This window comes from Haliotis rubra, unplaced genomic scaffold (genome assembly GCF_003918875.1).
Source record: "Haliotis rubra isolate DU_JTF1 unplaced genomic scaffold, ASM391887v1 Scf278, whole genome shotgun sequence".
In the NCBI taxonomy this organism is placed as follows: domain Eukaryota; kingdom Metazoa; phylum Mollusca; class Gastropoda; order Lepetellida; family Haliotidae; genus Haliotis; species Haliotis rubra.
Window position 1 is genome coordinate 316,837 of NW_025766869.1, and position 27,713 is coordinate 344,549.

Consider the following 27,713-nt stretch of genomic DNA (forward strand, 5'->3'; position numbering starts at 1 on the left):
CATGCGATGCCGTCTACACGCTACAGGGCTCCACGCTCGACGTCCTTACGTTGGACCAATTCTGACTGACAGACACCGCAATGAGCGTATACAATGGGCTAACAGGCATTTTCAGTAAAGGTTACAACAATGTCATGGCGTGGTAGTCACTTCATATACGTAATGCTGACGGCCGCTTACGAGTTTGGCGTAGACGTGGCGAACGTTATGCTGATGAGTGTGCGGTTCAGACAAATCTTTGGATGGTGGTAGTGTCATGGTCTGGGGTGGAATAAATTACAATCACAGGACTGCCTTCATGTCTGTCTAGGGAGAGTTAATGGCCTTTATTACCGTGAGCAGATTCTTCAGAATCACATCGTATCTGTCTTTAATCACCACGAAGATGTCCATACTTTTCATCAGGACAACGCACGGGCACACACAACAAGACTTTCCATGCAGTATCTGGCCCAGCAACACATCCAGGTTATTCACTGGCCAGCACGGTCGCCAGATGTTTCCCCCATGGAGCACTTGTGGGACGAAATTGGTCAAAGTCTTTCGCGGCGACAACAGATGCGAAACATCCCGAATTTAAGGCATTTGTTGTACATACAAATAATTATATACTGAACATCATTGAAAACGCACCGCTTATAAAAGTTCAGATTATTAAAAGCACGTGCAAGGAATTGATATTTTTTGAGTGGATAATAACAGATGGCCGACTGACAAAAACACAGAAAAGACATATGTGTGCGCGTGTGTGCGTATGTGCGTGAGTGCGTATGTGTGTGGAACTGGCTTTAACGCTATTTAACTATTCAAGATTATTGCAATACAGATTTGTGTGTGCCTGTGTGCGCGCGTGCGTGTGTAATTTGGTTTAACGTCATTCACGACTTCAAGATCGTCGCACAAATACATATGTTTGCGTGTGTGTAACTGGGTTTAACTTCATTCACGACTTCAAGATCGTCGCACATATACAAGCATGTGTGCGGGTATCTGTGTGCGTGTGTGGTTCATTCGTGTGTGTGTGTGCGCGAGCGCGCGCGCATCTGTTTGTGTGTAGTGCTCGGTACTTGTCTTCCAATGATAGCCAATGAGCTACCATGTCACATTTGGACACCTCTCCCAGACACAATGTACACACCGATCTGCTCAGTTATCATTCCACATCTCCCGAAATCCAGGCAGGATATTGATATTTGATGAGACGCGACTGGCGACCGGCGACCGGCGACCGAGCCAGCCCAGTATAGGCTGACGATCGATGAACGAAAAGGTGTCTTATACGGTCTTTGCAAACTTTGTATCTGTGTCTCCCCAGTCTATGACCTACCCAGTAGAAGGCCAACTAGTGGTTGATGATATGAGTACTGAATGACGTCATCAATGCATAATGATGTCCTAGCGACAAGGTCACAGCCGGGAGTTCACAAAATGGTAATCCCAACCACTGTTGTCACCTAATCATCAATGAATCATGTCTCACGAACAGAACATCCAACAAACTCAAGCTGTAAGACATGGCTGAAGGATACAAGCTTCATTTGTGCAGGTCCGTGATGTTTGATCCAGACTTCTTGATAATGTTCAATGCCTGGTCAGTTGGACTTCCAGATACGAACGGGCGACTAACGGGATCGGATGGTCGGGCTCTGTGTCCTGGCTGACACATGTCATCGTATTCCAATTGCTAAGATCGATGCTCATGATCTTGATCACTGGCTTGTTTGGTCCGTACTCGATTATTTACAGACCGCCGTTATATGGTTAGAATATTGCTGACGGCGGGACAAACAACAAAGGAAAATGTCAAAGAAAAGGAAAAAGTTGTGCCTCATGATGTCAATCACTGGATGCTCGTCAAGACTCGATTATTGGCAGACTATTCTGCCGCTGGGCTGTTCCTAAATATGGCGTCATACAACAAAGGACAATACACGAAGTAGAAAGTCTACGTTTATGTGGCAAGGTGCACTTCAGTTGTCCCAGGACAAACTGAACATTCTCTAGTAGCTAACAAACATCAAAAGTCTTCTTACACGACACACGGTGTCACATTCAATCCAATGTCAGATCACAGGGGTACGCTTTGTGAAGCCAATTATTATATATCAGGTTCAATGTTGATATTATTGTTTTTTTAAATTCTGTCAAAAACCTGTCTAATGTATCCCGTTAGAATATATATTCAGTAAGGAGTTGCATTCTCCTTTGTAAAAAGAAACGACAGAACCCTTTCCACATCCGGGAGACGATCGTACAATTTTGACTATATCATGAGTATGTGTTTGACAACAACAAATCCAGTCTGGACCAAACAATCCAGTGATTAACACCATGAGATATGATGACAGAGCACGTGTTAATGAACCAGTATCACATAGTGATGATAGAAGGTATTTGCGAAAAGATTAGCGTATCCTGCTCCACCGTGGCACCCGTCATAAACACATGCAAAGGCTAGTCAACTGTGCATCGGGAACGTATGGTACAAGTCAAATTATGCATCGTTGTGTATTTTTTGTTTTGTTTTATGTCTTGTTTTGGTGGGTTGTTTTGTTTTTCTGGCGGGGGTTGTTTGTTTGTATGTGTTTTTTCTGGGTTTTTTTTAGGGGGGTTCTTTTGTTTTTTGGGTGGTTTTTGTTTGCTTTTTAAAAAATTGGGGTGGACGGGGGTGGGGGTGGGGTTTGTTTGAAAGCTTTACCGAGGCCTTGAATGTTATTACTTTAATCAACCATCTGAACCAAAGTCGTAGGATGTACGTTCCTTGAAATCTTGGTAAAACGATTGCTTGTGTTGTACCTCAAATGGTGTGAAATGTGATCAGGATGAAATATTGCTCGACATGTAATAAACGTTGACTATATGAATATTGAAATCATCCCTTTTGGCACATGTCCTTGTGCAGTTTTGTTGTCTTTATGAATGTGTATGCATAGAACTAAATATGAAACAGTTGAGGCTGTGTCCTTAGTGTCAAGGACCCGTGAAGATCCGGGTCAGAATTGATCTTCAGTAACCCATGCTTGTCGTAAGAGGCGACCAATGGGATTGGTTGACATATGTCATTGTATCCCAATTGCGTATATCGATGCTCATGCTGTTGATCACTGGATTGTCTGGTCCAAACTCGATTATTAACATATCGCCGCCATATAGCTGAACTACTATTGAGTGCGGCGCTAAAAAAAACCCAACTAACCTTAATTTCAAGTTGAGTGGACGGAAATTTTGGGATAAGATTATCTTTTAGAACAAAAATTGCGATTAATACATGTGGATGCACAACAAAACAGATTCGCAAGTAGGGCAGCACAGTTGGTGTCGGTGGGGTTGCATGCTTACTTTTTGTCAAAATGTTCTACCAACACATTTTACAGAGAAGCTATCATTCTTGAAACATGCTCACAATCTAAGACTCTATGTCTGTTTAGAAACCAATCATGTTTTAGAAAGACATCATGTCAATTTTATCTCTTTGGTACATACTGACGTTAATGAGCGACGCGGAAAGCCGATATTGGAACAACATGTGACGTTTCAATCAAGTAGCGACGAGGACAGTGAGTGGGCATGGCTTTGCTATGGTGACACCAGAAATGGGCTTCACACATTGTACATAAGTGGGAAGTCGAACCCGGATCTTCAGCGGGACGATCGGACGCTTTAACCGTTATGCTACCCCATCCCCCCAAGATGATTATAGGATTCATGTACATTTCACGTAGGTCACGACCTTTGTGAATAATTATTCAACATGGGCTTTCGGTGATAGATTTTCGGTTGGAACAGTTCCGCCAAACCATACGCGTCGCGTGCTGTTTGGCATGAGGGGAACCAGAAGCATCCAATATAATTGATCAAATTGACACATGGCCCCCAGATACTACTACAGCTGTTTTTAATAATAATATATCGCTTCATATGATAAGGCCGCCATTGACTGACTGAAATGTTATATCTTGTTTGAGTGCACTATGATTCAAATTATCGAAATTTTATTAGAAATATGTAACGAAATATTCATACTGGAGAACAGAGGAGACAATAATGCTGACTAAATGGATGTTGTTGATCGTTTCATATCAATTTCGTTTGATTTTACATAAATATTTCCCATGTTTGTTATGGAATCAATGATTTACAATCTACTATATTGCTGGAATACGTGCGACATTGAACGCAGGCGCGCCATGACACCCATGCTTCTCTAGTGACAGTACTGGAGACTAAATAAATAAACATACAAAACCATGACTAATCAGGGAACAGATACTTTTGTTTGATTACTTAAAAGGAATCTAAAAATCTTAATTCTTTTACGCACGATTGAAATTCTAGGACGCGAACAGAAGAAAAGTCTCAGAAATGAAGTTAAGTTTTACTACCATAGTATGACATTCTTTGTCCACAGTCGGATTTTCAGAGAAATTTGCAAAGCTATCCACGTTTTCTTGTGTTAATAATGATAGAAAAGAATGAGTGAACTAGACATATGATGGTCTGTAATTCATGCTGGTCTCGAAAGGCGATGTAATGGACTCGATGGTCAGGCTCGGCGGTCTTGTCGATGGAGGGACACCATACCCAGACGGCACTGGTTGATGCTCATAACATCAGTCACCAGATTGTCTGGTCCAACCTAGAATATTTAAGATATCAGTCAAGTTGCTAGATTTTCGAAGAGAGCGGCGTTGGACAACATCAATTTGTCTGTCCATATGTCATATACACACGCACGCACGCATTTAAACACATACATACAGCAGGAAAACGCTGAAAAGATATCTTGTAACGGATCTTTGGTAAGGTGGAGATCGAGTGGAGGGAGGGGTATAGATAGAGTGACCATGTCTTGTGACACACTACTGCCACACATCCATGAGACCATCTATTGTTTCTTATCAATCACGCGACGATATCGGTCATGTGGTGTCTCCGATGACACAGATAGTATCAGCCATCTTGACCCAGTTCCTGACATCTTGGTACGGAGCTTGGTATGATCATCCATCATGGCGGCACTACTGCTTGTCCTCACCCTTGTGACCAGTCTCCATAAGGTAGATATAACTGCTCAGTTATAGAACTGATGTCAGATGCAATTCCTAACTTGTACATTTGTTCGCATGTTCTTCTAGGTGACTTGGCTTTGAACATGCCCACCCGTTCGCGAACAAATGGTAAACACATGCTCACGATATTGTGGATATCGGAATTGTACAATTGACTTTGAGCAGAGAGCTCTCATATAATATATGATGATACTATATATACTCATGCCAATAATGGTTGTCACCCCCCTCCCAACCTCAATACCCGGACCCGTTGTGATCATGTGACTCATAGATTAAACAATGCAATATGTTATTCTTTCATGATTAGACGGTTGTATTGTCTTTGAAGATTTAGACATAATTTACTGTCACTTCTTTTGAATAAAACACATAGTTAAGATATTGAAAGACTCGAAATGTTAGCTCCCGAACTCAAGAATGTATTGCCATTTCTTGCAAATTTGATGTCAAGAATTAACTTAACGGGTATCCGGGTAGGGTAGGGTAATAGGGGGTGGGGTACCTGGGTAGAAACTTTGGACCCGTCACAGCCCTACAATGCACTATTGCATCCTTGTCACACTTTGAAGCATCTTTCTTCCAATACAATGCATCATTATTAAAAGGCGTTGATGCATCCTTTGTACAAGGCGGTAGCGCAATTTTGATAGTGAATGCATACACCCTTATTATATTTTCTATAATTCTTATCGAATGCTGTTCAATCGTTACAATGCGTTGATTTGCCATTCTTACAGGACATGTTAGCAACATATCACATGACATCACACTGTTGAATACGTGTTACAAGACACCTAATATGTCCTTTAAAACCCATGTTCAAATCAATCAAATAGAATCTTTATTTCCAATACTGTGAGTTCAAAAACACTTTATCGGTGCACACATGAAATATAATGATAACAATGAAAGCATGCACAGCACATATAATCTTAATATGACAAAATTAATTTCCTTTTTTCGAATGCATAGAATAAATATTTGGCATTATCCAAGGAAATATCTTCATTTTGGGATGATAAAAAAGAATTATATTTTAGTATGCTGGGAAAAACATAGAATTGCAAGAGATATTTATGTCTATATTGAAGATAGGCTGGACAGATGAGTAAGAAGGGTTATTTATTTTCAACTACACATGTTAGAAGACGTTGCTGTAACATTGTAAAGTGGCTATTACTATGGTAATTCTTCTGTAACCATGACGTATATTTCCTGTTTTCCAGGTCTCAGCTGCTATACCTGGCAACATCCTAGTGACAACAATCGAGGTAACTCTGTCTTAAGGAATTCTTCACAAAAGGGACGACTTGAAACCCTTGTTGGGTGTTCGAGTCATGATTTCCCTTTATGTACTGTTTAATCTCACTACAACTCACCTCACACTGAAGAGATTACACAAATTTTACAAATGATTTCACTCTATAATGTGTAGTTATGTAAATTATCGTTCTCCCTACTTTCTCTCTATCACTCTGATTCTTTTTATCACTTCTCCCTGATTCTCTCTCTATCTCTATGAAACACCTGAGTATGCTGGTAACAAACTGAAAATCATACTTATCGGTTTCGAACCCACGCTTCTCTCTCTCTCTCTCTCTCTCTCTCTCTCTCTCTCTCTCTCTCTCTCTCTCTCTCTCATCTCTCACACATCCTAATTCTCAAAATAGGTTCTGCATCACCCAAATCTTTCTCTCACAATCTGTCTCCTTTTGTCTCTCTCCCTCTTTGGGGCAGCGGGGTAGCCTAGTGGTTAAAGCGTTCGCTCGAAGACCCCACATGGGTACAATGTGTAAGGCCCTTTTCTGGTGTCCCCTGTTCTGAAATTGCTTGAATATTGGTAAAACGGCGTAAAACTAAACTCACTCACTCACTCTCATAATATACTGGTGTATTTTTTAATCAATCACTGTTTCATTCAAACTTGTTTTCACATTGTTAGTCAAGTGACATATATACCCTATACAATTTACCACAACGATTCTTTCAGCATTGGCCCTTCGTGATGCCCAACTATAGGCTTGGGGTGGGCTTTGAAGGCATCATTGTGGACATTCTCGACGAGCTCGCCCGGCGCTGCAACTTCACCTACAACCTCGACCTGGTGAAAGACAACACCTGGGGGAGACAGCGGCCGGATGGGACGTGGACGGGGATGATCGGAGAGGTTATCAACCATGTACGTCACCACAGTGAGAACATTGTTTAACCGTACTATTTCATAACCCACTTTTACCTACACACCGTGAAAACTTACATGTAGATTCATAGATTCGTTTAACATAGATTCATAAGTAATACTTTATTTTGTTTGTTGTTGAAAGCCGAATTCAGCAATATTCCAGCTATATGGTTGCGGTAAGTATATAGTCGAGTCTGGGCCAGACAATCCGGTGATCGACAGCATGGGCATCGATCTAAGTAATTGGGATATGATGACATGTGTCAACTAAAGTCAGCGAGCCTGACCACCCGATCCCGTTTGTCGCCTCTTCCGACAAGCATGGGTTACTGAAGATCAATTCTAACCCGGATCTTCACGGGTGTAAAACAATTAAGATAATGGTCACTACGATAGATGCATTTATGTCAGTACGTGATAAAGCCGATCTGTTGTCCCACAGGAAGCTGACATCGCTGCCGCCCCTCTGGTCATCCTGCCCTCCCGGTCAAGGGTCATCCGCTACACCCAGCCATACCTGTCATCAGGGATCCGTATATTGTACACCAAGCCTTCTGATTGGTTGGCAACACACGCCTTCTTCCTCCTCCTCAAACCCTTCACTCTCTGGATGTGGGGCATCCTTGCTCTCATCCTTGTCATCATCACCACCCTCTTCACAGTCATCGTCCGATACAGCCCATACGAGAAGTGGTCCTTTATCCTCGGCACTGAGGATGAGGAGCCGGTGAGGGAGAGGTCACTGTCCAGTAGCATCTTCTACACGCTGAGTACTCTGATGTGGCAGAGTGAGTAGAATCTCTAGGACCCGTATGTAGTTCACGGAACTTCGCGAGAACTTACGTTTTTAGGACTTCCGCTAACAAACAGCGTTTCATACCTTTGCAAATGGTCTCATGGTTGTCAGTTGACAGTAAAGAACCGATAATAGTTGCAGGAATAACAAATTTCCGTTTTACCCGTCCAAATATTACGACTGTCAACAGTTGTGACAGCCAAGCATGGTTGAACACTTGGTCCGGTCTAGTAAAGTAATTTATGGCGGTTGCGCAATTTGAAACCAGTACTGGACACGTAGGGGCTCTATTCCGGAACCTTCATGGTCAAAACGGGCAATTTCTTTGTCTTTAATGCCTGCCCCTAGCCATTCAGTGGTGTGATATGTCCCTTGGAAGTGTGAGAAATCGGTTGGATCTTGATGATTACGAGATTGACGCGTGGCATCAAGTTGTTTGCTCATAATATCAGTCACTGTTTGTCTGGACCAGTAAATGCGGAAGCCGACTTCTCGAAGAAAAAGACGTTTATTGTCATTTAAGACACCGGCCAACGTTCAGAGAAAACAGAATATGTAACAACAAGTATTGAATCGCCTGGAATATACAATAATTTTTCAATACATTATTTCCTAAGATTGGTGCATGCTTTGTGAAATAATGGTGTCATTTCTAGAGGTCATATAAGAAGGGAAAGCAGTTTATGGTGGTTTAGTTAAGTGCCGTTTAGGTATATTCGGAATTATCAGGTTATTAAGAGTAGGACATGGAAAGACAACGTAGATGTCATTCTCTATGACTCTTTTACGTAACATAGTCCTTCCATTCTGATCATTCCCTCCCTAATTTGCTTCTGTCATTGGTAAATAATTTTGAGAAATAAATCTGAATCTAATTTTGACACATAAAGATATTTTCTATGTCAATCCACGAGCCCTTCCGTTTCTCTCTTTCGGAGCTTGTCCAAATGCATGGGCACAATGTGTGAAAACAATTTTAGGGGTTCCCCGGCTAAAAGTGGCGTACCTCTCGCCTGAATGAATGTATGATTCCCATTCCAGGAAGCCGTTGCCTGCCCAGATCATCATCCGGCCGTGTGTTGACCTCTGTCTGGTGGCTCTTCTCCATCCTCGTGCTCGTGTCCTTCACCTCAAGCCTCACCGCCCTCTTCCTCTCCCACGAATCCAGTATCTACAGCGTGCCCTTCACATCCTTCGAGGAACTTGTCCAACAACAAGATGTCTCCTTCGGCTGCGCCAAGAGCGGTCACATCGCATCATACCTTCAGACGTCCCAGGAACCGTTAGCCAAGCGATTATGGGAGCAGATCAACAAGGACGATGCCAACCTGTTTCAAACAACTGCCTCTGGTATCGCGAAAGTTCGAGAATCTCGTGGCACCTACGCCCTCCTTATGGAAGGAATTATGGCTGAATACGCGTCTGGAAGTCAACCATGTGACCTTATCACTCTCGGACAGCCCCTAAACGATAAAGGATATGCCTTCGCGTGTAATTTGCACAGCGATATATGTAACATCCTTGATAACAAAATCCTTGAAATGAAAGAAGAGGATGTGCTGTTGAGGATCAAGGAGAAATGGACCAACAAGGGATGTGATGCTATCAAGGGGAGAGAACTCGTGTATGATGGTGTTGACTTTATTGACTCTATGGGGTTTAAGGGGTCTCTAATTTATGATAATCCTGTCACAGTGCGGAAGTTTGCAGGTGGACTGGTTCTATTCCTACTCGGCGCTGTACTAGCCGTTGTCTGTCTGTGCGCCGAAGCTACCAGTTCTAAAACAAACAGATATGTAAGTATATGATCATAACAATGATATTGAAGTGAAGATTCATAAGATTCTGAGTTGGGTTTTTTTGTTTTTTTTCGGGTTTGTTTTTCTTTTGTTTTGGTTTTTGTATTCAGACATTACACAAGACTGTAGATTGTAGATTGTTACGGTCCTTTTCAAAACACTGCTAGATATTTGTGCATGTTATTTTACGCCCCTCTCAGCTGTATTCCTGCTATGTAACCACAATCTGTAAATAATCAGACAATCCAGTGATGGGCGTCAGGAACATCGATCCTCGCAGCTGGGACACGATGGAATAAGGTTGGATCATGATATGCAGTGATTAATATCAGGTTACTTTGACACGCAATCAACTTGTCACTCACATGACTTCCCGACTATTAACATCACCTCCTGCGGCCTACATAGTTTGATACAGATCAGTCGCAACCCGAAACCAGTGTTTATGTGTTTCCCCGTGTGGATAACTTCATTTTGAGCTCTGAAAGCGAAATCCCGTGAAACCTAAATATTTATAAAGCTGCGTTTTAAAATACTTTATATTTCTATTGTTTGTTCGACAGCGACTTTGGGCCCACGTAGGCGCACGTAGAATATCCACTTCCACCTTATCCCTCTCAACCCTCTCCAATCAGTGTGTATATAATTAAATTTTGGCCACCTGGGAAGGTTCTCGCACTTTGGACAGTTATGAATATACGTCATGTCGTAATTTAGAACGGGACGCTATTTAGAACTGTGCTATTTGCCTCATACTAGTTGCCTCTTTGATGAAAGCCACGTTTGTGAATTTTGCGGACAGGCAATGGAGTTTTCCGTTGGTTAACTTCATTTCGAGCTCTGAAAGTGAAAGCCGTGAAACCTAAATATTTTTTAAAGCTGCGTGTTACAATATTTTTTATTATTATGTTTAATTTTTTATTTGTTTCAGACATGGAGACGTGAAGCTCTGGTGACTTCATTTGACAATCCTAATTTGGCTGTAGAACGCCATGTCCAGGGCAGCGAAACTGACCTCTAGTTCTGACAATTATTCCAACAGAAACGTCCTGCATTTCAACCGTGCTGGAAAGTACGAAACCATTAATGTTGTCACTTTTGTAGCATAAAATATTTTTTCAGCGAAACTTCTCGTTGCTTCGAATATATTTTCGTTGCTTCGATTATTTTCTCGTTGCTGTGGTTATTTTCTCGTTACTTCAAGTCAAACACTTTTCGAGTACTTACTCGTTACTATGTTTTCTCTCTCGTTACTTTGCTTATGTTATCTTTTCGTTACTTCGATCATTTACTCACTGCCTCGAAAATTTTCTCGTTTCAATTTTTTTCAAAACTTGAAATTTCAAGTATTCACTCGTTGCTTCGAGTATTTTCGGGATTTTGAAGTAACGAGAACATATTGGACATTTCAAGCTTTTGAAAGAAACTTGAACCAGCGAGAATTAATCGAATCAACGAAATAATTGAAGTAACGAGAAAATGACTGAAATAACGAGAAAATACTCGAAGTAACGAGTAAATAATCGAAGCAACGAGAATTGTAGCCGAAAAAAATATTTATGCCACAAATGTGTCAGCATTAGGCTTTCGTAGCAAATAATTATACAGACGGAAATTTCTTCTGTAAAAAAATACAAAAACGTTTTGAATGTCAGGATGGTTCCATAATTATTAATGAACATGGGAAGAAGTTCGAGAAAGAATTATTGTAATAGAACAGATTTGCAGTTTATGGTATATTTCATTGCCTTTACCTAGGATTTGGGACGCAGTTTACTCGTAATCAGAATGATGAATGAGATGTAAACATTTAACCGTTATGCATTATGTGTTATTAAATGGACTTGTTGTTAAATTGCTTTAGATTTTGTTGGTGAACCAGATACGTGGGCCAGATATGTACGTTGTGCACACTCACTCACTCACTCATTCCCAAAATAGAAGCAAACCAAATGTCAATTAACGCTTATGTCAGTTGTGTTTATCGTATTTCTTTGCTTTAAACGGAGCCTTTGAGTTATCGAATCAAAATAACTCCAAGTAGCCAAATTGGCAATGAATGTGGTTTAACTTTGGGTTCACGATTATTTCACATATTTATCGACGTGCTTGCATGTGTGAGTGCCTTAGTGTACTTGTCCCGACAAGCCAACCAAGATACCATGCCGCACTCAAATGTCCACTCATATACCGTATACCAGTCCTTGAGTCATTGCACCCGTGAAGATCCGGGTCTGCAGGAATCCATGCTTGTAAGAGGGGACTAATAGTGGAGCAGATAAGTGCACAAATAGTTCACTTAATCATGCAAGCATGAAATTTGGCACACATGTTCATTGGAGTCCACTCTTTCAAAAAAGGCCACGCAAAAATCCAAGATGGCTACCATTTTCAAGATGGCCGCCGTCTACACTAAAATTACTAACAATTCCTTTGTAAGTTGTAACTACTTCAAGTAAAACAACCTATTTCAATTTTTATGACAAAATGAAGTTGTTTTTATTACAATACCGAAACAGTGCATAAATAAAATGGCAGTTTTAGCAAAAAACAGTCGAAATTGTACCTGAACTAACCACTGCACCCAGAATAACAAAGAAACTACACTTCACATTTGCAACTGCACAAGGCTGTGCATGTGAGATCACGCCGGTAGCTTTTGTACCTGCCACGACAGCCAGACTTGCAGCCACACTTAGGGAGCTGTTAACAAGAGTTTGCAATGGGAGAGTTGGCTGTCCAGAAGGTTGTCCATTCTTCGCCAGTCTTCTCCCATCCCCAGTCAGCTGGACTCTCTGCTTCTGGCTGGCGCAGTATTGCCTGAGCCAACACACAACGTGCCTGATAAAGTTATTTGCTGCACATTTAGCTTGTTGAATAAGAGCTGCTCTGGTTGGAGGGATGGCTTCATATGGTCTCTGCTTTCTGGCAAATAAGTCGAGTCTAGCCTCATTCACACCATCTACAGTGCTAGACCTGTCATACATGATGACCACAAACTTCTCTAGGATCTCCATGTCATCATCCTCAATGGTTGGTGGATGCTGGCTCAGTCTGGCAAATACTGATGTTGCCTCTGGGAAAATGTCCCATGTTTGCCAAGCTGTCCTTTTCCCTTTATTCATAATAACTGACACCACATCACAACCTGTGAAAGCATGGAAGAACAACATGTCTTTGGCCTTCTCTTGACCAACAGAGGTGTGCAGGTTGTGAAAGCCAATCCATCGAAGGCTCTGACCATGGCCAAATAAGAGCCACAGCTGCTGCAGACCCATGCTTTGCAGTGTTGGGAACATACTCAAGCCACTCACGAGAACATCTGTGTCATTTGCTTTGATTATGATGGATTTGCTCCCTTGGGTTGCAGCATATCTGGCATGAACAAAGATGCGGCTGTGTGCCTCCTCATGAGAACATTCGTCCAGTTCAGTCAGACTCACTTTGTGTGTGCCAAGTGCATTGTGTCCCTTGGTCACAATATTCAAGTTTGGTGCAGACATCTGGACAATCCTGTCTGCCAGGAAGTGAAACAGCTCCGACTTGTTGTCATTGTGCCTCAGAAAGTTGTGCCAGTTTGAAGGAATGCTATTCTTTTCTGTCACCGTGCGTCTCACTCCTTGTCCTCTTTTGGACCTTATGTCTGCTTTCAGACTTAATGGATTGTACATATCAAAGACAACATGTGTTGTCTTGTATGTACTGGCATATTCATTAATAGGTGGCAAAAGTCAAGGGCTGCATAATGTCAAAATGTCTTAGACCTTTTCGGTGGCAGTGCATAGATCAAAGCTGAACCATCAATGATGGTGTAATCTGACTGGCTCTTGGTCTGGAGGCGTGATGTGTTTCTCAAGTATGGAGGTCAGTTGGGACTTTTGACAGCTATAAATCTTTCCACCATCACTTAGAGATGCAGGGAATGATTGATTTTCGTGCTGAAAGAACCCCTACAGGTCGCACTCCCTGTTCTGACAGGAGATGAACAGCTTGTAAAACAGCTGACAGTCTTCCTTCAGCTGTTTCTGTTTTGATGGTTCTGTAACAGGCTTATCTTGACAGAAGAAGATCAAGTCTTTGCTTTCTGAAGGGCTCATAGAATGATGTTGGATTACCTTCCAATCTTTTCACAAAGTTTTGGTATTGTGTGCTACCTTTCTGCAAGTGAGTGGTGAACAAGCTCCGCAGAGCTGGGATGAGCTACATCTTTGGTGTCTATTGAAAACAAATCCACACTGTCTTCCTCGAAAGGGCTTCCCAAATCTTGCTGGACCTGAGAGTTTCTGGACCCTTTCTAGGAATGTCTTCTGGGCATGTGGTGTCTGCTCATGGTGAAGCCAGTGCTCGCTGGCCTCTTTTGTTTGTGCCTCCATTCCATAGAGGAACACCAGACGGCTCACCTCAGGACCAGAGACCATCCATCTCCTCAGGGCTGACGGCTCCACAGCATTGGCCTGCTCATTGGCCTGATCAAGAGCAAGCGCTGAGAAGTCACGCTTGGTCATGTGCACAACAAAGTTGCCCATCTTGAAATCCTGCGCCAATGCTGCAGGGTGCTTACTTTCCAAAGTCAGCATGTCCCTCAGATGAATAGGCAACCATCGGGCATAATTGGTGTTGTTATTGGCAAACAAGTATGGGATCAAATCCCTCAATGCCTGACAGTATAGGCTGAAGTTGGCTTCACGGAATGATCTGATCAGCACAAAGACTGTAAGTTCCATTGACAACACCAAGTGCCAGAATTGAAATTGAGGACTTTGTTGGCTATTGGTCTGACACCATTCCTCAAAGCCCAATACGTCTTCATTGATATCTGCTTGTTCTATGCAATAACTGTTGTAGGCACATTTTAGCAACTTGTAAAGGCTGCATGCAGTAACCTGGTGCATTTGTCGTGTCTTAGTGACACTGGAAGCTGCCAGAAATGAATCTGCAGTGCCAGAAGAAGCCACACCTGCTTCCAACCACTATCCTTCAGCAGAGAACCCAGAGAACGAAACAGAGGCACATTTGTGGCAGTCATGGTGTAGCTATCATGTTCTGGAACATGATGAGTAGGAGGTGAAGTGAGATTTTCATTTTTCTGTTCTTTTTGACATAGGCAGCAGTGTGTCCAGTCAGTCTGCCTCTAAGTTATGACCCGATTTCCACATTTAATTTAAGGCCGATTGTTGATCATTTACCACCTTAATTAAAATATGTAATAGCGCACATTCATGTATGGGATACAACTAGGTTTGGTTGCCCTACACCTAGCCCGACCATTCATCCAGTGCCATTTAAGTCCCGTGTGATATGTACACCATCCGGGTAAGTTCATGAACAACTCATGTAAAGCCCCTTACCCATGGCTCGGCTGTCCCTCGCTGGCACACCCTGTCAAATGAGGCGTGACCGTCTAACTTTATCTACTAACTAATTGATATGGGACTATTGGACAGCATTTGGGACACTAATCTAAACTGCACTATTCCTGATACTATTCTACTACAATAGAGTTAGTAAAGCTGGGAGCGGCATTAGTAAAGCTAGATCAGCTGACACTGAACCCCACAGCAGTGAAGTCACCAGTGTGTCCTGGTTGTGCACTGACATTCACTCTGTTAGTATACCAACACCTTGTAAATAATGTTTACATCCTTTGATAAAAGTTTTAGATCAATTAGAATCTCTGACCCCCAAAACTCTGTAGATGAAAAAAAGTCATTCATAGTGACAGATGCTGAGATCAGATCAATACTAATTTTGGCCGCCATATTGGACGCCATCTTTGTTTTAGTACTTGGAATTGAAAGCGTGACAAAATAAACATCAATAAATGAATAAACTGGTGATTGAATGGGATTATAAATCATTATAAATGCATCATTAACATTCCTGTTCTCAATGCTGATGCAATTGGCCAATGGATGGCACCCATCTTAAAAAAAGAGGCAGCCATCTTGGATTTTTGCGTGGCTAACGCCCGTTTATTAAAGCGTGGTCCTTTGAGAATGTATGTGCCAAATTTTATGATGCATGATTAAGTGAACCATTTGGGGTCATTTTTGCATTTATCTGCTCCACTATAACGGGATCGGATGGTTAGACTCGCTAACTTGGTTAACACATGTCATCGTATCCCAACTGTGTAGATCGATGCTTATGATGTTGATCGCTGGGTTGTCTGGTCCAGACAGCCGCCATATAGCGGGGATATTGCTTATGCAGCGTCAAACAACGAATAAGGGAGCAAACAAACACAATCTGTATTCTTGCCATTGTCACCGACTGCAGGTTAGGGAAACAAGTGCCATACACTAAACGCCAAAAGAAACCTTATCCTCCTTCCCTAAAGACAGAGGTACCTATCTTCAGCTGGCGTTGTGATGCGTGGACGTCCACTTCTTGGTCTGTCTACGGTGACTCCAGTCTCTCTGAAGCGTTGAATAAGTCTTATCACCGTGATACGGTGGCATCCGTGGGCGTTGGCAACAGCATTGTATGTCGACCCCATCTGTATGTCGACCCCATCTGCACCATCCCAATGGCTCTTTCTCTCTCTTCAGCTGTTAATCGTGGCATATTTCTCGTACTTGTGTATCATATCATCTTTTCTAGGCTCTCTTCATACCCTATAGAATCATTCTACATATGAAATGGATGCAAATACTGTTTGAATATTGCTGCGTTTTGGCGTTTTGATATTGCTATGTGTAAACAAAAAATGGAAATTTTTTACTTTACAAGCAACAGTGTTAAAGATCATTGTAGAAATTCCTAAACATTTTTTTCACAGTATCAAACACACGTTTTACTTGTTTTCACTAATGAAAATCAGCAGAACATGTTCTAAAAGACTGAAATCCTAGGAATGATTATTTTACAATTTTACACACTCTACAACAGTTGTTTCCTGTTTTAATAGTTGAAAAATGGTGATTTTAAATAGTTTATATTTGTCCCAAAGCAGAATTTAATTTCAATCTTTCTTTTGGGCATCTAAATCACTGTTATTGGTTTATTTCGGCATGGACGAAAATAGGACAATTTAACTCTTCTGAACAAAATGCATTTCGCCTAAATATGAATGCATTTGAGATTTTATTTCGTGATTTGCATAAACTGTGTTGTTAAGCTTTCTTGTAAACTATTACCTTCTAAGATATCTTTGATAGTTTTAAAGTAATTCATTAAGGTAGGAGGGTAAGGTTTCTTTTGGCGTCTAGTGTAGTTTGTTCAACTGTTCGTTTAACGCGGTCAGGGGATCGAACCACCGATCTTCCGCCCTCTGCGAGGACACTCTATCTACAGGACCATGGAGCTCAATTCTCACAGGGATGTGAATGGCCAACTGGCGGGGAATGTTGCTGTGGCTTACAGTCAATGTTTTGCCTGGGTGGGAGGTCGTTGGTGCAGAGTTTACTTGCTCCGCCTAAGATCCGGGTTCGATTTGTAAAATATGTAAAGCCAATTCATGCGTCCCCAGCCGTGATATTGCTTCATTTTTGCCATAAGCGGCGTAAACCCATACCCGTTCACTCACAGGATGGCATATAGTACCTCAAGGGATTAGAGGTAAGAATATACATGTGCATCCATGATAGCAAATTATATCGTTCGGCATGAGAGGCTTGTGACGTGGTTTACTGCATTTCATGGCGTCAAAATAACGGCGCTCATAATATTCACCACTTGATTGTCTGACTGAATTTAGCGACAACATTGCTGGAATCGTGTGTTATGGTTTACAACATACATGTCTTTGTCACTGTTCAGTCGGTAATGAACTTTCACACTTTATCAGGATAAATTTGGTCATCGAACCCATTTTCTCCTGGATTCAGGAAACATCCTTTGCACAGAAAATTAAAGCTCGCCTCTCTCAACTTGTTTGATTCCATGTTACAAACAAAACAACACAAAACGAATTTGACCACAGTAGTGTTACTAAAAAAGATTAAGATGGTGATCATGCAAGTGATGAAACAGAGGACAAGTGTATCAACTGATTACTAGTGACGGTGTCCTTATCGCTCAGGGCCCCGTTCCTCAAGGCGATCGTAGCGCTACGATGATCGTAACTCCCATACTTTAACATAGACTAACGACTGTCGTAGCGCTACGATAGCTTTGAGGAACGGGGCCCTGGGCATGGTCTCTTCCTCTCATGGCGTTGATCACCTGCTGGACAATAGTGCCCCCCTGGACTAGTCAAGGTCTGTTTAATCCCCGTCAGGGGATCCTTCATGTTACTAGATGTCTGAATGGCAATGCATCCTCCCAACGTCATCCGACGTTTGACGTCATCAGCCTGTTGACGTGTACTGGCGTGTATTGACGCTCACGGTGTACTGGTGCTAACGTGACTTTGAGACGTCTGTCCACACTTGCCTCGTCATGTGTGTGTGGACCCATCACGTCTTTACAGACTGTTCCAATGATTGTAAAGCATTGATTGAAATGAATTTTAATACTCGTGTTATTAGAAAACTTCTCAAATGAAATATACCAATCTAAAAATTATGTATCGTTTTGCTTTTCTTTAATGTCCCTTAAAGACGTGGTATCGTTTCTTTTGGACTTTAGAGATGCATATCATTAAATTTTGGTCATCCGCAGAGGTATCCATTTCATCACTTTTTTAGGAGAAGCATTAGTTATTGAGAACAAATTCAGCCATTGAGTCTTTTGGAGTTATCTAGTTATCTCCACTTTGAACAGTCATGCATATGTAAAACGTCGTGATTTAGTTCGAGAAGCTCCGCGCCGTTTGCTCAAACCTCTGCCTCTTTGGTGATAGCTACGATCGTGAATTTTGCGGACAATCAACGGAACCATAATCAGGTCGAATCTTGGATTCCATCCACAATTCATTGCTATGCGTAGCTGACACACGGCACCTGACAACCAGCTAGTTGAATCCAATAATCTATAATATTAATATTTAACTTATAAACCTAACCCTCCGCCACATAGCTGGAATATTGCTAAGTGTGGCGTTAAACAACTAACGAACCTATAAACTTAATCAACAATATCAGTCGCAATTATGAACTATTTAATAATATGTAAGCCTCGAAATTTCGAGTTCTGGGAGTACACATTCAATAACAAAAATATAATCGCATTTACTCTCTCACTCATTTACTTTATACTGGATCAAATGAGTTTACCCCGACAGCCTTCTCGTATATGCCTGACATAAATGTTTGAATTCCATGAGACTTCAATGTCGAGAAGACATTTTAAAAAAAGAACGAAGGCAGTAGGCATTGTTATTTATTCCACAACTGATAACTGACTATGTGCAAGGGGGCAACGGTTGTGGTGGCGGGGTCGGTGTTGGTGCCAAGGAGAGCCCCACCGATGTGGCCGACGACGGTTTGTCCAGCATCTACGACGGTCTGGGCAATCTTGTTAGCGGGCTCCGTCATGTTGGTGAGGATTTGCTCTGAAAAAATTACTGGGTTCATCACTTGATTTTTGCTCACATAGGGTAAACACCTATCATAACCTGTAACACAAAAAAGACTCCACGCTCATGAGAGCCACTTACGATGATGACACCCTCTAACATGCAGGAGGTTTACAATCTTTTACTTCTTTATTACAGAAGCATAACAGTGGTCAAAACCTTGGTACACAGAATCTTCTCGATCACTGCAATATGTTACACACAGGTTGAAGAATCATCAGAATCTCGTACACGCAGAGGGTTTACAATCGTCACAACCTCACTCACATACAAGCTCCACAACCATTACAACCCTGATTAACCATCACAGCCGCTGCCACACAGAAGCTTTCATTACTAACCTTTCTGTATTGAGACAGAAAAATCAACACAATCTCCGACACAATCATCACAACTTATTACAGAGGCTTTACAATGGCTTTCATTGTCATCCAACCTCTTACACAAAAAGATTTTTGAAACAACACCTCTGATACAGAAGTGCTTCACAATCATCTCACAAGAGGTTTAGCAATCTCAAAACCTCTTACACACAATTTATGCTGTGAACTCTTCACAACAAGAGATGCAAAGTCCAAACAATCTATTATACCCAAAGTGCGTAAAGTCAAAACAACGTTCACACACAGGAGCTGCTATGTTAAATCCACCCATCCTTATAGAACTATGTCCAAACAACCTGTTTTTAGCATGATTGGTTGGTTGTTTAACGTCACACTCAGCAATATTACAGATATGTGGTGGCGATCTGTAAATAGTCGAATCTGGACCAGACAATCCAGTGATCAACAGTTTTACGCATGTCTCACTTATCTAACGGCTGTAATGTCAACACATCCCTGGGACACAAAGGATTCAAGTACGACACAACCTCCACACAGCGGTCGTACTAGGCAACGGGAAAAGCTGCAATGGCAGCACATACTCCTTCCACACAACGTCTTCCTCGAAGGTTACATTCAACTCTTATACACATATTTACAACACATGAATTGATATGAGATACTGTTTGGATACATACGTAGGATGTCGCCACATGCGTTGGAGTTATAGGCTTTTGCACATATCCGCCACACAAGGGCTTGATGGTCGACACAACACTCACACCGAGGGCTGTAATGTAAATACATTCCATGCACACAAGGGCTTGAAGGTTGACACAACCCTCACACACAGGGCTGTACTGCCAATACATTCCAGGCACACAAGGGCTTGATGGTTGACACAACCCTCACACACAGGGCTGTAATGTCAATACATTCCAGGCACACAAGGGCTTGAAAGTCGACACAACCCTCACACACGCAGGGTTATAATGTCAATACATTCCAGGCACACAGCGGCTTGAAAGTCGACACAACCCTCACACACAGGGCTATAATGTCAATACATTCCAGGCACACAAGGGCTTGAAGGTTGAAACAACCCTCACACACAGGGCTGTAATGTCAATACATTCCAGGCACACAAGGGCTTAAAGGTCGATACAACCCTCAAACACAGGGCTGCAATGTCAATACATTCCAGGCACACAAGGGCTTGAAGGTTGACACAACCCTCACACATAGGGCTGTAATGTCAATGTATTCCAAGCACACAAGGGCTTGAAGGTCGACAGAACCTTCACACACAGGGCTGTAATGTCAATACATTCCAGGCACTCGAGGGCTTGAAGGTCGACACAACCCTCACACACAGGGCTGTACTGCCAATACATTCCAGGCACACAAGGGCTTGAAAGTCGACCCAACCCTCACATACAGGGCTGTAATGTCAATATATTCCAGGCACACAATGGCTTGATGGTCGACCCAACCCTCACATACAGGGCCGTAATGTCAATACATTCCAGGCACACAAGGGCTTAAAGGTCGACACAACTCTCACACACAAGGCTATAATGTCAATACATTCCAGGCACACAGTGGCTATAATGTCACAATACACTCCAGGCACACAAGGGCTTGAAGGTTGACGCAACCCTCACACACAGGGCTGTAATGTCAATACATTCCAGGCACACAAGGGCTTTAAGGTCGATACAACTCTCACACACAGGGCTGTAATGTCAATACATTCCAAGCACAGGAGGGCTTAAAGGTCGATACAACTCTCACACGCAGGGTTATAATGTCAAAACATTCCGAGCACAGGAGGGCTTGGAGGTTGACACAACCCTCACACACAGGGCTGTAATGTCAGTACATTCCAGGCACACAAGGGCTTGAAGGTCGACACAACCCTCACACACAGGGCTGTAATGTCAGTATATTCCAGGCACACAAGGACTTGAAGGACGACACAACCCTCACACACAGGGCTGTAATGTCAATACATTCCAGGCACACAAGGACTTGAAGGTCGACACAACCCTCACACACAGGGCTGTAATGTCAATACATTCCAGGCACACAAGGGCTTAAAGGTCGACACAACCCTCACACTGGGATATAATGTCAATACATTCCAGGCACACAGTGGCTTAAAGGTAAATGTCAATACATTCCAAGCACAGGAGGGCTTAAAGGTCGATACAACTCTCACACACAGGGCTGTAATGTCAATACATTCCAAGCACAGGAGGGCTTAAAGGTCGATACAACTCTCACACGCAGGGCTATAATGTCAATACATTCCGGGCACAGGAGGGCTTGGAGGTTGACACAACCCTCACACACAGGGCTGTAATGTCAGTACATTCCAGGCACTCAAGGGCTTGAAGGTCGACACAACCCTCACACACAGGGCTGTAATGTCAGTATATTCCAGGCACACAAGGACTTGAAGGACGACACAACCCTCACACACAGGGCTGTAATGTCAATACATTCCAGGCACACAAGGACTTGAAGGACGACACAACCCTCACACACAGGGCTATAATGTCAATACATTCCAGGCACACAGTGGCTTGAAGGTTGACACAACCCTCACACACAGGGCTGTAATGTCAATACATTCCAGGCACACAGTGGCTTAAAGGTCGATACAACTCTCACACACAGGGCTATAATGTCAATACATTCCAGGCACACAAGGGCTTGAAGGACGATACAACCCTCACACACAGGGCTGTAATGTCAATACATTCCAAGCACACAAGGGCTTAAAAGTCGACACAGCCCTCACACAGAGGGCTGTGTTGGGCAACAAAAAAACGTTGCATTATCTACATTTGGACCACATCACTTCCACGCCACGTCTTGCACAACAGCTAGACACATATTTACAAAACATTGGCTACACTCTGTGTAGAATACTGTTTGGATGAAGTACGTACGAAGGATGTCGCTGCCAGCTTGCTTCAAGGCGTTCATGGCGTTAGAGCCGTGCATGACGAGGGTGCCGAGCTGGGTGCCGATGTCTTCGATGTGGGGTTGGAGCTTCTGTCCCAGTTGGGCGACGGAGTCTTTGGCTTTTTGGAGGAGGTTAGTAGCCCCGCACTTGATTGCACCTCCCGCTGTAGTAGCAATCTATAGGAAAAGAACAATTGAGGCATTTCAGGCCCTTTAATGGTTGCCATTGGTTGGGTAATTTATAATTAATCCAAACCAACACCTGGAATATCCGAATAAAGTGTACACCACTGTAACTCAACGATGCAAAGTGGGGGATGTAAAAGTACGAGCCCAAAAATGCGGAATCTATCGAGCAAATCACATAATTCCAACCATTCAGCCACCGATTAGCACCACTGAATCTTTGGAAGTCAAGTCATTGATTCGCTGACGTGAACATTTGTGTCTATTGGTATGTTTCTATTCACAGTCGTTTACTCAATCCTGCAACCATTACTCTCGTCTGATCCCTAACCGACACCTTCATCATGTCACATTAAAACTCATTATTTGTCGACCCAAATCAATCATCCAATGGCGAATAGATAAGTGGCAGGTTCATGTAGTCATTCCTTTACTCCTTCTATTCCATCATCCACCCATTAGATTAACTGATTCTCGCACCCCAAAGCGTTTTTCAATTTTAAGAAAATCACTGAGGAGACACGGACAGTCTTGACACCACCAACCGTTGGTTTTAAGGATTCGAAGAAGTCTGTGAAGGCGTTCCTCCTGCTCTTGGTGAGGCTGGAGATGACCTCATCAGCCTTGTCCCTGGTGGACCTTAAGAAGGCATCAGCAAAAAGTTTGTGGTTGTCTGGAGACCCAAGAATTAATTGTTTTAATAATGTATACCTGCCAAGAAATAATACCAATCACCTTTTCTATGTGAATGCTAATTGATGATCACAGTTTTATCACACCTGGTATTACTCCATGTTTATGATACAACTGGAACCGTACAATGAACCCATGTGGTTGTTTGCTAAAATTTGCTATGTAGGGAAATTTTAAAATTGCAACATACCCAATACCCAACAACCATGAATAAAAGTCTTAAAATATATGTACAGTAAATGTAGATTGTTTTACCTGAACTTGTACAGTTTTCCTGCTCGTTTCTGTATATTCTTCACTCGATATGTTTTACAATATTTTCAATGGATTTTGAATTTGTTATGTATATAAAATAATCGAAACATTCCGGATATTATAGTTAGTTTGCTAATTCAAGACCTTCACAAAAAAACGGAACAATTCACTTTTGACAAACAGCAGTTTCCAGTTTGTTCTGTTTCATGGCACAGTAGTCAACTTACTGACTAGCTTGTCGACTTCACTGATGACCTCCTCGGGGGGTGATCGCCAGCTTGGTCAGCTTGTCCATGACGCCCTGCAGACCCTGGACCAGGTAGCCGAACACGTTCTTCATCTCACCCATCAGAGTGTCCACAACATTGTGGAGGGAGGACTCCACGTTCTGGAGCATGGGAGGAAGCCTTCAAGAAACAAAGGGAATTGGATGAGGAGGGATAAGCCTGACAACGGAGTATCTGTAGATAAACGTTTACGGCATACATTCAGGTGGGTCTTCGAAACACAGTTCGTCTACAACTGGTCTGTCTCCTCGTCCCTAGAGAATAAATTGTATACTATGCACAACGTTATGTTAGATTTGGAGAGTCTCGATTGTCTCAGCTCAGATCCTGAAGTTTAGGATTGTATTGGTCTCCATTTGAAGTTTATAACAATAGATATATATTTTGATATAAAATAGCTGTATTTTTTGGAACTAAATGTCACTCCCTACTGCACCAACTGTTATACAAAAGCCAGTACATCAAAACAATACCCTTCACAATGGGAATATAACATGAATCAGTGCCTTTACTTACTGTATGTCTTGAGATGATTTTCCAAGAGCATTTGCATTATTCAGAGCAAGGGCTGAAACAACGATCAAACATATTTTTGATAATCACAAAAATAAGAAGCATGGTCTTGTACAATGCATATTGGCCTTCAAATATAGTTGCATAGCTATAAATTAATACTCGTTCCCAAATATTAATCTGAAAACTACCCAACGCTTTAAGTACATGGCATTTCTGGATAAGACAAATGTAAACGGAGTTGTTATCCGCTTCCTTTGTAAACATTTGTAAGGACGCCTTTAGCAATATTCTAGCAAATCTTGACGGGAGACACCAGATATTGGCTACCCACATTGTACCCATGTGGGGATTCGAACCCGGGTCTTAGGTGTGATGCGCCAACGCTTTAGCCACTAGGCTACCCCATCGCCCCAACGACGTTTAATGAATGAAACGTTTTCAATTATTCAAACTCTGCCCAAACTTTGGACAATCACCAGTAAATAAGGTAAATGTATAAATCCTGCTTGAGTACCATGAAGGAAGCAGAGGTACCGTAAATCCCCATGGACCTAAGCAAGGTGACTTATAACCCCTTTCTTACCTTTGTATCGTAAACAATAGTCTGTTTGCAGTGAAAACGTACCGAATAATTTCTCTTTAAACAAAAAAGTAAACAATCAAATAAAGTGAAATGTTATCCATGTACGAGGCGGTTACACCAGGTACTGAGTTAGCCAGCCATTGTGGACCTTACTAGTGTGTTCAACATTAATGAAATGTGAACTGTGTTGTGTGTCTGTTGTAACGACCCCGGAAGCCATACTTATTTCAACTTATTTTACAGTGATCTTAGTGAACTTTAGTTTGCCAAAAATAAACCTTCAATTAGTGCTCAAATTCGGTCTTGTGTTATCAATTTTCTCACTGAACACTCACATGAGGCCATCAAAACAGTTTAATTCGCTTTTCTAAGCACCATTTTTATGAGGTTGTAGATCCAGTTTTACTTAGTGAAAAAGTGGGTGGTGCGATATTTATGACAAGGTGTATATAATCTTCAAAGCAATGTTACACACTTATGTCTCTCTCACAGGGTCAATTGCAGAAAATTCGATTTGATTCGACTTCCATTTTATAGAGTAGCATTCAATGTTTCCTAGAATCCCCAAAGAATGGGATCTTTTCACCATCAGTGTAAATCCAAGAATGCTATCTCATGCTTTATCACTAAGGTGACCGTAATGTAGCCCCTCTGAGTTCACAACAGGAATAATGGACGATTGGTGGTTTCACTACACATACCATGTTAATTAGAAGTCATCCCAGGCATTGGTCAGACGCGCTGGGTGTGGCAACATCCATTTTATTAAGTGGTGCTGGACACATATCACACAGACAGGAATGTCTTCGTCAACATGAATCAATGGGGCAACATTAGAATTGTTATATTACATACTGGACACTCGTCTCTGGCGCACTGTACCGTTGCTGTAACCCGTTGACTTGTCTGAAACCTGTGGCCAGGGTTCCAACCTAAATTTCTTTACGTGCGTTCCTTGGCTTTCCAGGACCGTGGGCTTGGCCAAGTTTTAAACCTCGCAAACGTAATTTTTGGGCTTTCCATAGTGGCGTCAAATCAAGCTCACTCATTAACACCGCTACATTCTTGGAATGTAATTAAAGCATTCGCCCGTCAAGACAAAGACACGGGTTAGGCTCCCAAATTGAATAACATGTTTGAAGTTAGGTTCAGGTGTCCCTCACTGAAGTGCATGTGTCCCCCGCTGTGATCACGGAAAACATACTCTCACTTTTACAAACCTTGAATTCCTTGAGATATAAGGGTCTTCCCTGCTGTAACGCTTGCATTTAGAAGTTGAACTCCAGTCGTGTCCAGTTGGTGCACGATGCTCTGTCCAAGGGTCTGGAAGATGTTGGTGAAACCTTGACCGAAGAAGTTGTCCTGGGCCGTGGCAAGAAGAACAGCGGACAGAATGAACAGAAACTTCATGTTGCTGAAATAAAATTACCGATGAAAGTTGTTTCATCTGTGTCACACAAAGCAATCTTGACCATGTAACGGTATACATTGCAATTGCCGATTGCCAACTGCTAACAGCATACAAAAAAGAGAAGCCAGAAATTTTATATATTAATGAAACAAAATCATAATATTTGTCAAAACCATTCAGCAACCTGGAGAACAAACTAGTTATTTTCAGTTGTTTTTCTAAAATGTCAAAGCTGCTCCTTCCAAGCCCCAAGCCTAATGGTTAAAGGGGCAGTATAAAAGCGATGGCAGTTGGAATCAAGACCTACGTACCTGGTGGTTCTGTCCGAATCAGAACTGGAATAAGGATGGGTCAATGTGCCTTTTAAAGTTTGAAATCACGTGACTTTATCAGTGAATTTTTACTAGAATTTGTTCGAAAAGTGTCATATGGACTTGGAGTTTATCTGCACTGTTTTATTGACACATGCTGACAACCAAACTGCACTGCCATATGCTGTCATAAAAAGGTACAGATTTAGTTCATATGTTTCGTATACAACCGCATTTCAGCGCAGTAATCTTTACAAATGTGAACTGAAAAATGAAATATTTAAGTCACCAATTCATCATTGGTAAATGACAGAGTGAGAGTTTGTTGAAGGCGTGGGGAATGGTTTTCCAATGAGCGTGTTGTTGAAAGAGGCTCGTGGGATGATCCAAGCATCATGGTGTGGGTTGCAATAGGTTTGAACCATAAAGTTGGCACCATGGTGTTCCAGAATGAGGAAGTGGCGTGACAACTGCTCGCTATACTGACCAAGTCATAAGACCCCACGTTGTACCACACTTGGACGTCACAGAAATCACATTTTCCAGCAAGACAACGCTCGAGTCCACACTGCCAGAGCATCATTGGACTTCCTATGACAACATGGCATCCAAACCCTACAATGGCCTGCACTCGGAATTAAGTCCAGTAGAACACCTTTGGCCCGAGATTCAAAGAAGACTGAATGACCTCCAGCCAAGGCCTACAACTGCGGCTGGACTCGAACAGGTATTTAGCGGAGTATGGACCCAGTAGCCTTCATCAACCGGCTAATTCATTCCATGTACAGATGATGGAACGCGCGTCATCGATGCTCATGGAGCCACACACGATACTGACTGACTTAATGAAACCAATTAAGGTGATT

The 27,713-nt window shown here is 42.2% G+C and overlaps 2 protein-coding genes across 2 annotated transcripts; one reads left to right on the forward strand and one right to left on the reverse strand.

The window, feature by feature from the left end:
- The first annotated feature begins 5,004 nt into the window (after positions 1 to 5,004).
- Positions 5,005 to 11,216, forward strand: LOC124280989 (glutamate receptor 2-like). Its single transcript, XM_046716996.1, has 6 exons — positions 5,005 to 5,057; positions 6,299 to 6,343; positions 7,063 to 7,251; positions 7,697 to 8,042; positions 9,092 to 9,846; positions 10,781 to 11,216. Exons 1-6 carry the CDS (start codon positions 5,010 to 5,012, stop codon positions 10,868 to 10,870), a joined length of 1,473 nt encoding a protein of 490 aa, XP_046572952.1. The 5' UTR covers positions 5,005 to 5,009; the 3' UTR covers positions 10,871 to 11,216.
- Positions 11,217 to 19,096: 7,880 nt separating this feature from the next.
- LOC124281014 lies at positions 19,097 to 26,860 on the reverse strand. Its single transcript, XM_046717023.1, has 7 exons — positions 26,848 to 26,860; positions 26,346 to 26,539; positions 24,543 to 24,594; positions 23,967 to 24,146; positions 23,337 to 23,464; positions 22,590 to 22,782; positions 19,097 to 19,285 (listed from the first exon to the last, which is right to left on the reverse strand). Exons 2-4 carry the CDS (start codon positions 26,533 to 26,535, stop codon positions 23,984 to 23,986), a joined length of 405 nt encoding a protein of 134 aa, XP_046572979.1. The 5' UTR covers positions 26,536 to 26,539; positions 26,848 to 26,860; the 3' UTR covers positions 19,097 to 19,285; positions 22,590 to 22,782; positions 23,337 to 23,464; positions 23,967 to 23,983.
- Positions 26,861 to 27,713: the final 853 nt, after the last annotated feature.

Coding starts and splice junctions, on each gene's coding strand:
- LOC124281014 (XM_046717023.1), bottom strand. CDS start 26,535: ATGAAGTTTCTGTTCATTCTGTCCGCTGTTCTTCTTGCCACGGCCCAG. Junction 24,595..26,345: donor TATATCTCAAGGAATTCAAG/GTTTGTAAAAGT, acceptor TCGTTGTTTCAG/CCCTTGCTCTGAATAATGCA. Junction 24,147..24,542: donor AAATCATCTCAAGACATACA/GTAAGTAAAGGC, acceptor TGTTTCTTGAAG/GCTTCCTCCCATGCTCCAGA.
- LOC124280989 (XM_046716996.1), top strand. CDS start 5,010: ATGGCGGCACTACTGCTTGTCCTCACCCTTGTGACCAGTCTCCATAAG. Junction 5,058..6,298: donor TTGTGACCAGTCTCCATAAG/GTAGATATAACT, acceptor CCTGTTTTCCAG/GTCTCAGCTGCTATACCTGG. Junction 6,344..7,062: donor TCCTAGTGACAACAATCGAG/GTAACTCTGTCT, acceptor CGATTCTTTCAG/CATTGGCCCTTCGTGATGCC.